This window comes from Sinocyclocheilus rhinocerous, unplaced genomic scaffold, assembly GCF_001515625.1.
Source record: "Sinocyclocheilus rhinocerous isolate Xijiao unplaced genomic scaffold, SAMN03320098_v1.1 scaffold1152, whole genome shotgun sequence".
Taxonomy (NCBI): Eukaryota; Metazoa; Chordata; class Actinopteri; order Cypriniformes; family Cyprinidae; genus Sinocyclocheilus; species Sinocyclocheilus rhinocerous.
In genome coordinates, this window is record NW_015625590.1 from 1,046,604 (window position 1) to 1,059,050 (window position 12,447).

Below are 12,447 nucleotides of genomic sequence, written 5' to 3' on the forward strand. Positions count from 1 at the left end.
TCCATATTGCGCAAGTGGGAAGCTCTGTTTTGGGGATTACGTCTCTTTATACAGGCAACCCCAGTTGTGTTCCTCTGCGGCCAGATCAAACCTCGTTGTAGCCTATATATTATGCTCTATTCATTATTTTTTAGAAACCTTGCACCTTTATACTCCGTTTTAAATGGTGTTCTTGTATTCAAATTAAGCGCGGTCCACTGCAGCGCACGTGCCGCGATATCGATACAGGGCCAGCTGTATCGATACTTGTATCGTCAGATCTCTGTGACGATACATCGTCGTATCGATGTATCGAACACAGCACTAGAATTCAGCCCATTTTACTTCTGTGATGTGGATATGCAGCTATAAAAAAATGTAGACGGGGGCTTTATTTTATCCAGCGGGATTTGATTGACTTGCAATAAGAGGGAATTACATATGGACCAGCACAGTTAGTTCACCGTGATCTCTATATGACTGGTGATTGAAGGAGAAGGGTTGAAAATTAGAGGGTAAAAAAGTAAAGTAGAGAAGCAGAAACGGAGCAAGTTCCGACATTTTCGTAAAAGATTGCGAAGACAAACACTTTACTCTTTACAATAATGTGCACCAATGAATCATTCAAAGTATGACCACAAACGTCTATGACGAAAATAAATAGGGTCAAATTTGATTTCATGTTGACTTTGAAAAAACCTTATGATTGAGTCTTGTTCGCTAATTGTGTGTAAATATAATATTTAAAAATATTAAAAAATTTAAATATGAAAAGTATAATATTGAATAGTGCTATTTCAATAATATTTTACAAAAATATTTTATAAATTAAGGACACTATTTTGCATATCTCTATGTTGGATCTACATTATTATATACCAGGGCCATAACCACCAAAGACATTGAGGGGGACAAGTGCCCCCCAATAATTAGAAATGGAAAAACTGTACACCCCCAATGTTTGAAATTCTTGCACTGATCTGCTGCCCTCCATTACACAGCGCTTGTTGTTAGGATGACGAAAAGCTTTATAAGTTATATTTTCAGCCTGGTCTCACTCAGCGGGCTAACAGCACTCGTCAATGTCAAAATAATTGAGATGGCCAATCAAATCAATGTAGGCAGGGTTTACTGTTCACAGAATCAGTGTGAATTCCAGCGCGAAGCGTCAGTTTAACGTTGAAAGAGAGTGAGGTAAGATGGAAGTTGCCAATCATTTAATATTAGTCAACTGTTTTACAATAGAAATATGGCCATTTGAGAGAGAGGGACAGGGAGGAAAGTTGTGTGTATGAATTACCTGCGTCTGTGCGTCTCTCTCTACAATCAATGAAACGATGAGTTTACTTATTTAAAAACATTGATTTTACCTCTTCGTTGCTGAGAAATATAATGTACCGATTCAGTATCGAAGCTATTTTATAATTAAAAGTCGTGGGGCAGCGTTGACAACATGTTTCTGTGCTCCTGAGTCCTGAATGTTTCTGTGTGCACGCAGTGCGATCTCTGATTTTGTGTGAGAATTGTGTGTGTGTGTGTGTGTGTCAATGAAAGCGGCGCATTAATATAGAACGGTGATATCTATCTTATCTATCTATCTATCTATCTATCCATCTGTTTGTCTATCTGTCTGTCTGTCTGTCTGTCTATCTATCTATCCCCCCAATGTTCAAGACATGGTTATGGCCTTGTTATATACTGTTATTTATATTTACATATAGTTTTCATATAAAATGTATACATTATTACAAACACTAGCACTTTTATTAGTGCAAAATTATTATTGAATCAGACCCACTGATAGGAAATTCTGTGTTCTAGATCCAGTGACTCACTGTGCGTGATTTTAGAGCAAATGTTGCCTCAAGCTGACCTCAGACAAATGGTCGTTTCAGAATGATACTTGTAAATATGTCTGTTCATGCTTTAAGCATAGATGCTGAGCTTGATGGTGTGGAACAAGTGCATCACTGTAAACTCAGAGAACAAAATGCCAAATCATAATGTTGGAACAGGCAGTCAGGGAGAGGCAACAGCCCATTGAAAGAGCTCCTCAGAGAGAGCACTGGGACTGGCGCTACGATGCTGGCACTGCACTCGCGTTAACGTCTCCACGCTCTGCTAGCGGCTCTACGACTGCCATGCCAGTTGAAACTCCTCTCCATTTCTGCTGGGAGCCCTGCTTCAGAGTCTTCACGGATATGACACGTGCGTGCTATTACAGAGATGAGCGCTGGAACCCGTCAAACACCAGAGCCATCATCCCGACATCGGCAAGAGCTTGTCTTGACGTTTTTCTGTAGATTTGACGTGTGTCAAGAGGACAGGAAACATAGAATCAGACAAGAATACCCGCCGATTGATCAACCAGCAGATTGATCGTCTGCTGAAAGTAACTGAAGCAAATAAATCATTTGATGCCTTGTGCAGAATGCGAATGGCATCTAATGGGTGAAGCTGCAGGAGAGGTCGTCCTGCCCATAATTTGACTTGATGAAGCATCCTCGCCGGGCCCGCATGAAATATGCTATTGATATTCAGCCAGCTCCGCTTCCAGCCCCGCCAAATCCCTAACCGACCCTCACCAGAGCAGGGCTCCGCATTATAGTGATAAATGAAGAGGAAAATGTAAGTAACGTTGAGTTATGAACCTATGATTTCAACAAACTGACCTCAGAGGAGGGTGAATTTGTCCGTTCGGTTATTCTGCATATGTAAGCACACGAAGAGACCTCGCGCCAACAACCGGCGCCCCCTAGCATTTTAGGAGTTTATGATATCATTCGGCTTCACGGTGCCAACAGCGTGATGTCAGCTCAAGTTGACTCGAGTTGAGGTTGATGAAATTACACTGCAAGTGGGTGTCATGAGCTTATTAGGGTTTAAAGCAGATCAGTGTTGAACAAACAGAAAGGGAGGAAGACGGAGACAGTGGGAGCAGAGTGTCAGTTAAAGGGGTTCACGCTCACTCGATCGCAACACTGTCTTATCTAAATGAAATTGGAAAGCAGGACAGCGAAACATTCCTTTTGGCAATTTGCATACAAAAATCAACAAGGCTCATTATTTAAGGAACCGCAATTCCTTATGTGCCGAAATCTCATTAGAGCCCTGCTCTGAGCAACGGTGTGTACCACACCTAATCGAGCTATTTATCATTATTGTGCTGGGCCTCATGTATGTTTGCTAAAATTAATACACATCTCAGCCAGCACAAAGTGCAGCTTTACCAGATGGATAATTGATTTTACAGTGAATCGAAACTGTTGAGCCATAAAATGGGCACATTAGCATGCATATTAATAACGCAAATAAGAGGGCGAGGCTGTCGCCACCAGGCCAGATTAAGTGACAGTCTTTATTTACAGTGTTGCCGGGAGACGGTGACAGTGTAGCTTAATGAGTCTTCTCCTCAGGCTCAGGTACCTCTCTTTCTCCCCCGTGCATTTAGTGTCGTCTGGCTCAGTCTTGTCTCCCGCAGAGGGGCCGTGACTACAACATGCAGTCTTGCCACTTGTTGTAGGACGTCAAAGCTATTGGAGCTGGTCTCATGGTGTGGCCCTTTGTTGAGCCCACTGCTCGACGTTGAGGCTTAGCTCGGTCATTAAACTCAGAGGAGAGCCATTTAGGTCTGACAATTGAGCTGAATAGTTTTGACAAGGAGGCGGAGGAATGTCTCTGGGAAAAATTGGTACCCTACGTGATTATTATTATTATTTTTTTGTGTTTAGCTCAGCCAAAAGTGGCATTAAACATGTTTTTGTTCAACTTTTGTTTGCCCGGTATTTTCACAAATACAGCCTTATTGTGAGCTTTTGTGTGAAGACTCTTCACTAGTGAACAGCAAGACATTATTCAAGTTGAGGGTGTTTTTTTTTAAGAAAGAAAGAAAGAACTTACAATTTTTTTCAGCATGGATGCATTTATTTAATCAAAAGTGACAGTATAGACATTTATAATGTTTCTATTTCAAATAAATCTGAAAGATCAAGTGATACTGAAGACTGTAGTAATGGCTGCTGAAAATTTTACTTTGCCATCACAGGAATAAACTTCATTTTAAAATGTATTAAAATTAGGGCTGTCAGTCGATTCACATTTTTAATCTAATTAATTACATGATGTTTCGATTAATTAATCTAATTAATCGCAATTAATCACAAAATAAATTTGACTGTGAAAATACCCACAAAAGATTATTTAAAGCTATTTTTGTGTTAAATGAGAAAGTATGAAGTAGACATTACAAATTGTAGCTTTAGAACTATTTGATTTGATTCAACATAAAATTAAAGTTTAAAGTCATTGAAAATACTTATTTCACATAAACATTTAGGCTACAACAGCCTAACATAAACTATGGAACATAAAAGAAGATAATCTGAGAAACATCTCAGTATTTTTTGTTCATACAATGAAAGTCATTGGTAACCAAAAGAGCTTTGTTACCAACAGTCTTTAAAATACCTTCTTTTATGTTCCATAAAAAAAAAGGTTTGAAACGACATGAGGGTGAGTAAATGATGACAGAATAAAAATTTTTGGGGTGAACTATCCCTTTAATGTTTTTTATTTTTATTTTTATTATTGTTATTATTATATATATATTTTTTTTTTTTATTAAATGATACTCTAAGAAAATCTGCCAGCAGGTGGGGGTAAATATCTTTGAGTCGTTCATTCATTTGAATGGCTAATTCATTCAGGAATGAAGTAAACGGCTCTCTTTATGAATTCGTTAAAAACACGGATTCATTCAGAAACTAAACACCGCTGTGTTGCTCGGAGATGCGCAAACAATTCTGCTATGGCTTTAAAGGTAATGTTCTCTGCTAAATTGAGCAAAATCCATGTTATTGTGTTTAAAATATAACACAATATCAACTTCTTATTTACTGAAATGCTGTATAAAATCACATTTAAACTTGTGATATTCAGGACAAAATCTGCACTCGTGTGATACTGCTCTCGCTATTGCTCTCGCTGCTCATGTGATATCGCTTATCATATGATATAAATGAGACAAAAACACATACAGGGGCATTTTTGCACCAATATCTTGAATTTTAGGGCATACCTGCATTTATGGAGTTGTTGCGCTGCATCGTATTTGTCAACAGTCAACTGTATGAAATGTAAGATGATGTACAGGTCTGGGGGCGGGGCCAGTGCGTTAACTGCTTTAAAATATTTTAATCGCGTTATTTTTTATAACTAATTAATTAAGTTAACGCGTTAAACTGACAGCCCTAATTAAAATACAAAAGTTATTTTAAATTATAATAATATTTCCTAATATTATTGTTAATTATATATCCTATTATTATTATTATTATGATTAAGTAAATTCAGCCTTGTTGAGCAAAAGAGACTTGTATGAACTGTATCCCACAACTGTATCCCAAGCAGACTTGGGTGAGTTCAGAAAACTGAAAAGTTGTAGGCCTTGAAGCACTGCTGATTTCTCTCTTCTGCGTTTTGATCCCATAGGTGTTGGCCCTACCAGTATGTTAATCCCCTACTGTCAACAGAGCGCCATCCCTCTGCATTTAAAGTAATCTCTCTAAATGTCACAGGAAAAGCCCATGTCATGTATATTTAGTCTGGGCGTCTGGCATTTGCTGCTCCTTAAGAGAAGAGTACACGGAGCCGCTGTAGTCTCGAGAGAGATGGAGGAGCCCAGATATTAAGGCTTCGCAAACATATGATACAGCACTTGGAAGGAGCGAAGTTAAAGATGGCCACCTTGCTGCAGAACGTTTAAGAATGTAGTTCGGAGGCAAGATTACAAGGTGAAGCAGAAAGGATGGAGAGACTGGTATATCCTATAAAATCGTCATTGGGTTTAAACATTTCCAATGATTTTTTTTTTGTTGGGTGTGAACTATCCATTTAAGGAGAATGGGTTCTGCAACATTTTTCTGTATACTTCAGGCAGTAGTATATTTAATACTTTTATCCCATCCTCCTTCTCTTCCTGATTCCCTCAAATTTGAACTTTCCTCAAGAATGGTCTTTGATTTTAAAACTGACTCTGTGGTTTACATAACATTTACCGCAACCGGCACAAAAGCCTCCTTTTAGAACCAGTCAATAACGACAGAATACTTCATAAAAGTGAGTTATTTCTTTTAAGCCTCTACTATTGCTCTGACCCTCACCAAAGAAACTTTGACAGGATCAATATCTTCACATAGACTACTTCCCACCAGTCTGCCTCTGCAATGTCAAACCGAATTGATCCGAGTTATGTCTAGCCTAACTTGCGGTGGAGTATATTTATTCTCTCCAGCACCAACTCACATTTGTGGCCGAGAGCCAAGGATAAGCCACTAGCGATCATTTGGTGCAAGCTCACACTGTGCGCAGCCAATAACTATTAGCGAATTCTTTCAGGTGTGTTTGGGAGGGAAGAATCGGGGCTGATAGTGAATTACACGCTTTCTGTAGAGTCCTTAAAAAGAGGAGGGTATAGTGGACTCTATATATATATTGCTTTCATGTGATTACAGCGGCCCGCTCCCTCAGGCGTTTGCAGCAACAATATGGCTAATACGTTCGCTTGCGTTGGAAAACGTTTTTTTCCTTCTGTTTGAAAGCCGTCCAGATAATTAGTGTCTAGGCTCACACTGTAATAAGCCATTGTGACAGAATAAGAACAATGGGTCTTTGGGCTCTAGCCTGGTAAAGAGGGACACGCAGCGGCCCGTCACTCAGTGCTGGCAGAGAGACAACTTGAGCATGTGTGTTGGGTCGCATCCCACTTTTCCTTAACAGCACGAGCAGGATGCGCTCCAGTGTTGTAAACGCTGCTGATGGCGTGTTTTCGCCTTACTCCCAAACAAGATGTATTTCAGATAATAAAATAGTCAAGGGGAAGCCAGCTCACTCGCCTGAGCGTCATCATTAAAAAGTTCTGCCTCAGCAAAGACGGCGAGAGGCGGAAAAAAACAGATTGCGGCCTTTTGCATCGTTTCGCTCCACTTTCGAATGACTTCTGCAATCGCTCAATCATATTCGTGCCATCCTGTCGGTATTAGCGCGCAGGAGGCCGAGGCTGCGCGGCGCGGAGGGACTTTAATCCGTGATGTCCTGCCACAACTATCAGCCTGCCATTGTCTCGCTCTGTCGTGTCCTTCATGATCGATTAGCCCGGGCTATAAAAGAAGGGTTATCGATCAATGACAGTGGAGAGGTGAGAAAAGAGGGAGGGAGGGAGAGAGAGATGACAGTCGCAGACATGTCCGTTCCCTCAGCGAGGGGAAAAAGAGGGATGAGCCCCAGGGAATGAAGCGAGATTGTGTCTTGTGATGTTTATGCTGTTCATCACTGCAAACTGAAGTTCGCTAGCCAGCTAATCTGTTACATTGCAGCCTAGCGGGGAGGGCTGCGGTTATGTGGTGAAAGAGGAGCCGTTTCCACATGTGTCTTGCTTGTATGTGTATTTTAAATGGCATACTGATTTATTGGTGTGATAGGGAAGCTCTGGGCGGTCTGAGCAGTTTATCACATCCCCGGATTTTCTTCTCTCCCCTCAGGTTATCCAAACATTGTAGCAACGTATGGCCGAGGATACACTGGTTTCGCCCCAAGCTACAGCTACCAATTCCCTGGTAAGTTCCATCTTGTTAAGCTCTGTATGGTGCTTCTCTCTCCTGCTGCCATCTGGTAATGGCCTCCCTGCTGACCGGCTAACTCACAAACACCAACAAGCTCCCGTCCCTGCCTCTCGCTACAGCCCCATGCTGAAAACTTTGCCGTGGGACTTTATACTTAAATACACATTCACATACTCAAACATTATACATCTTAATGTACAAAGACACGCACATATTGCCTTGTTCGGCCCCCTGCTGAAGCCCCACATCCACATGCTTGTAGCTTTACAGATAACACCGCCACACAAGATGTTTGTAAAACCCATGTGAGCTACAAACAAACCCATGGGCATCTCATTTTCTCTCCTTTCGCAAATTTATCCCAGACAAAGAGGGGTCTTTTTTGTCTGGGATAAATGTGATGCAGCAAAGCAGCTCTATTATTTCACGGCTCAGTTCTCAGAACTGAGCTTTGATAACCTGATGGTCCAAAGCAGAATCAAAACGTGCATGGTATATTTTAGTATGATGTTCTGCTCACTGGTTTATCTGGTACTGCTTTAATTGCACCTTATCTATTTCTGATACACGTGTGTTTGTTTTTCATCTCTACTGAAAAAAATAAAATAAAAAACAAAAACAATGGTCTAAGCCAGTCTGGTTAGCAGGTTTAAACTGGACTATCTGGTCTAAGCAAGATCAGATAAAAAGTTTAAAAACATACAGTATAAAAAAAAAAAAGTGTACCATATAAACTAAGCTATATATAAATTTGTCCACCCACTAAACCAGGTCTGCCTAAAAGTATTTTTTGTATATTTACTTTTAGGCAGACCTCATTTAATGGGTGGATGAATTTGTTTATCACACTGGTCTTCCAACGTGACCAGCTGTTAAAGGGGTCATTGGATGCCCATTTTCCACAAGTTGATATGATTCTTTAGGGTCTTAATGAAAAGTCTGTAACATAGTTTGGTTAAAATTTCTCAATGTAGTGTAAAAAACACCTGTTTTACCCTGTCAAAAACAGCTTTTTCAGAGCAAGTCGTTTTGTAGCATTTTCCTTTAAATGTTAATGAGCTTTGCTGACCCAGCCCCTCTCTTCCGAGCTGCTCTCTGAGGGACTGTTTACTTCGCATTCATCGGGAAACTTGCTAATTAGCACATTATTAGGAAAGGCGATTTGCAAAGATTCATTAAAAAACCTTATACTCACTTCTTCTGTACACACTGCCAACACACATTTCAGTTCAAACAACTTGTAAAAGTGCATGTAGCATTCAGTGACCCCTTTAAATTCCCAAGACCCCTTTAAAAATCAGCAGACCAGTTTAGACTGGTCCGTGCTGTTTTATTGTCTTTTTTCAGCAAGCACCGCACTAGTCCAAGTAGATGTATCTGCTGTGTGATGCTTTTCATTAATGTAAAAATTATGCATGGAATAATTAAAAAAATATAGGAACTTCATTTGAATATTTTCTTCATAAATATGAGACAACAGCTCTTGACAATTTCAAAATGGTGTTGTGTTCATGCAGTTGATCTTCAGCTGTACGTATGTAGCTGTGTATGTAGCCTCCCTCATCTGCAATCAGAGTATGTTCAAGAGGGGTTGCAACCTTATTTATGTGCATACATTTTTCATGTTTGTCAGTTGCTCAGAGGCCCTCACTGGCGATGAAATTCTTATGTTGAAATGGCTGTTAAGCGTAAAGGTGGCTGTTTGTCACATCGAGAACACTTAGCCATCTTCCCCTTTGATGCCAGCACACAAATAAACCTCAAACAATCCGTACAGCCGTCCCAAACTAACCATCGAGGGCAGGCGGAATATTCCAGTGGCGACTTGGATAAATAAACGAAGACGAACGAGAGTAATAGATAATGAGGAAGTGTAAATTGGCAGGCGCTTGAGGAAGAGCTACTGTGACTAAGCCCGGTTAGGGGGATTAAAACATCATTGTGGGCTCACTCTCTTCAGCGAGAAGTCTTAGCCCAGCGCCATGTTAGCAACAGTTCTGAGCCTAACAACATAGCAAGTCACCTCTGAAATATATGTGTAGGCCTATATCTAAACGCTGAACTCCCACCTGACGCTAAAAATAACCGGCCGAATAAACACATGCAGGTCCGCCCATGCAGAAAGCCTCATAACGCTAGCTGAAAAGCAATCGAGTGTATCGAATGCATATTTTTAGTGATATTGACCCTGGATATAGAGCTGAAGGTCTTGCTGGCATATGACTCACTAGCAAAATAGGCTGCAAACCGCTCGACTTAAACTGCAGTTCTAAGTGCAAAAAGGGGCCTTTTTTCTCCGCTCATTTAATCCCCTGGCTTTTCTTGTAAAATGATCTGCCCAGTGCCACTCCAAAAGGGTCCCCTCGCTCTTCCATTTCACATGTTGTCAATGACCTTGCTGTTGAACATATAGGGTGAAAAAGCTTTTTTTCCAGACTGCTCGTAGCACCTGGGATTTACTATAAGCTCGGCTGCAGCGAAGGTTAAAAATTGACTGTTGAAAAGAGAGAAGGTAATTTTTTTCAAGGCACTTCTTGTAATCTGCACAGGTGACTGGATTTGTAACAGGTCACAGGGGATGGCATGCGTGTGTTTTCTCTGAATCTGTGCATGTATGCAAGTTACCGTGTAGACTTTTAATGAAAACAAGAACTACATATTGCTTATCAATGGCACTCGGGTGGAAGTAAATCTGTGTAATGCTACAGTATGTGCGTATGATCGATATACAGTGTTTTTACCTTTCTAGTTCTCCTCAGGGAACAGCTTTGATCACTGATGGATTTAGTGTTTTCTTTGCCCCAAAGACATACAGGCATAAACAACCAATGGTGCTATGACAGAGTTTCTGAGCAAGTGTTGCTGCTATTGCCGTTTTCATACTAACATGTCCTCTGGTAGATAAGATAAGAAACAGCTGACAGGATCAGGCCACCTTCACTGTTATCTCCCCCTTCGCCAGGACACACGCACACACATTGTTCTTCTCATTTCTATGAGACTGAGAAGGGTGTTTCAGAGGCTATAAATCCATGAGAAACACATCTAATGCTCAGTGCCTCTCCAGCAAGCCTGTGGATCCATCAGGTTTTCCCCAAGCTGTGAGAGAAGATCTTCTCATTTTGGCGTAAGTCTGTAGATTAAGGCTGCATTGATCCAGAGGAGCGCAAGTAGAGGTGGTCTTATAAAAGATAATTTTACAGTGCGACCCTGTTGTTGTTTTGTGTTTTGTTTATTTCCTCTGTTTGATCTCGCCCCACATGGGTGCCAACCGCTTTTGGTTTTCCAAGCGGTGAATCATCTCTCCTCATCTTCGTTCTGCCACGATTTCTGGCATTTGACGTGGCTGGTGCTGATGAGAGCTGAAGGTTGTTCCGACATCAAGGTCGCCGCCCCTCTCAGCCCAGTCGGAATGAACAATGTGTTAGAACACCATCCTTTAGCTCTCATTCCTCCATTTATCTCTCCGTTCTCCTCAGGAGGAAGAACAGGGAGAGCTGAAATTGATGCTTCACTTTTGATTAGGGCCCAATCAGTTATGCAAACACTGAGGCTGTCGGGCACGGAGCCCATCTCCATTCTCTACGGCGCAGCCCTCTGCCGGTCCCATCATACAGATAACACAACCGGGCTCGCAGGATATTGGAGTGCAAACAAACAAATAAAGATGACTCTTTGGCTGACCAGAGATGCTCTTTGTGTGGGAGGCAAGGGAGACAGAGAAGGAGAGGAAATTGGGAGATGACAGAAAGAAGGCGTGAGTGGCACTTGCTGAGGGAAGGTATGATATGAGCCTGCTCCGTTGAGCTTGGCAGCACCTACAGACTTAAGGAAAGTGGCACAATTTCTTCTCTTTGACCCATTGTGAGGAGAGGATCATAAAAGGAGGAGAAAAAGTGAGAGAGAGCAGATGATGAATAGGCAACAGTGAAGTCTCCTGCAGCTGCACTACCCCATTCAGCTCTTCACCCAGATTAGCTCTAATTGAAAAGGCTGCTTATTAACTCAGTAGGTATGAGGCAAACACATTCACCATGTTACATGCTCAAAACAGGGACCGCTGAGCCGGACACACACACGGTTCTTAAAAACGTATCCCGCCGCTTCATTTAGGGGTAATTCTTGACTGACGTGGGCTGTGGTGGGCAGATGTTATGTGTGTTTACGGAGTGCACGGGGGCAGAGGTCATTTTGGAGGTCGTCTCGTAGCATAGATTAGACAGCCTGTCGCATGCGCCCTGCCTGAGGTAATCACGCTGATGACTCATCTGCTGTTCCCCACAGTCAGGCTGAATCCCTGTCATATCCCGCTCTGCACTGCAGAGGCGGTTTAACCAGTACAGGTTTAATTATCAGCTTGTATCAGATCTACAACTCAGACACTGCTCTGAATGGAGCAGCTTCTTTTGCCTTTAGGGAAGCACTGCAAAATGTCACATGACAGCGCAATCACAACGTATTTGATGTTTAATATACAGTTAAGTGAAGAGGGAACCAGTCAGATTTCACTGTGGACAGGCAATTTCACTACTCATTGTCCTTTAGCTCATTGTTTGACGTGGTTAATTAAGAGATTATAAAGCAAAAGATGACCAGGCTACAGATGCAGATTTACAGATGTAGTGTTTTTGTTTTTAATCTGTCAAACGAAAAGCTACATTTTGTCATTTGCTTAGTTTCTATTTCTTGCTTTACACAGTGTATTTTATTTTGTTTTGTTTTACTTATTTTATTACATGGTATTGTGTGTATTTATTTTGGATATTTTATGTTGTTTATTTTTTTATTTTTTTATTTATTGGTTTATTTTTATATGCATATTTTATGTTGTGATATATTGTGTTTTTAT

General features: G+C 41.1%; 1 protein-coding gene across 7 annotated transcripts in view; it reads left to right on the top strand.

Annotated features, from left to right (window-relative positions):
• The window catches only part of LOC107756385 (RNA-binding protein Musashi homolog 2-like), a 191,755-nt gene that overhangs the window by 136,706 nt on the left and 42,602 nt on the right, over nucleotides 1-12,447 (top strand). For all 7 annotated transcript variants that reach the window (XM_016573478.1, XM_016573460.1, XM_016573486.1 and 4 more), the window contains exon 5: nucleotides 7,518-7,592. In XM_016573478.1, the coding sequence (XP_016428964.1) occupies nucleotides 7,518-7,592 (75 nt within the window). The remainder of the gene's footprint in view (nucleotides 1-7,517; nucleotides 7,593-12,447) is intronic.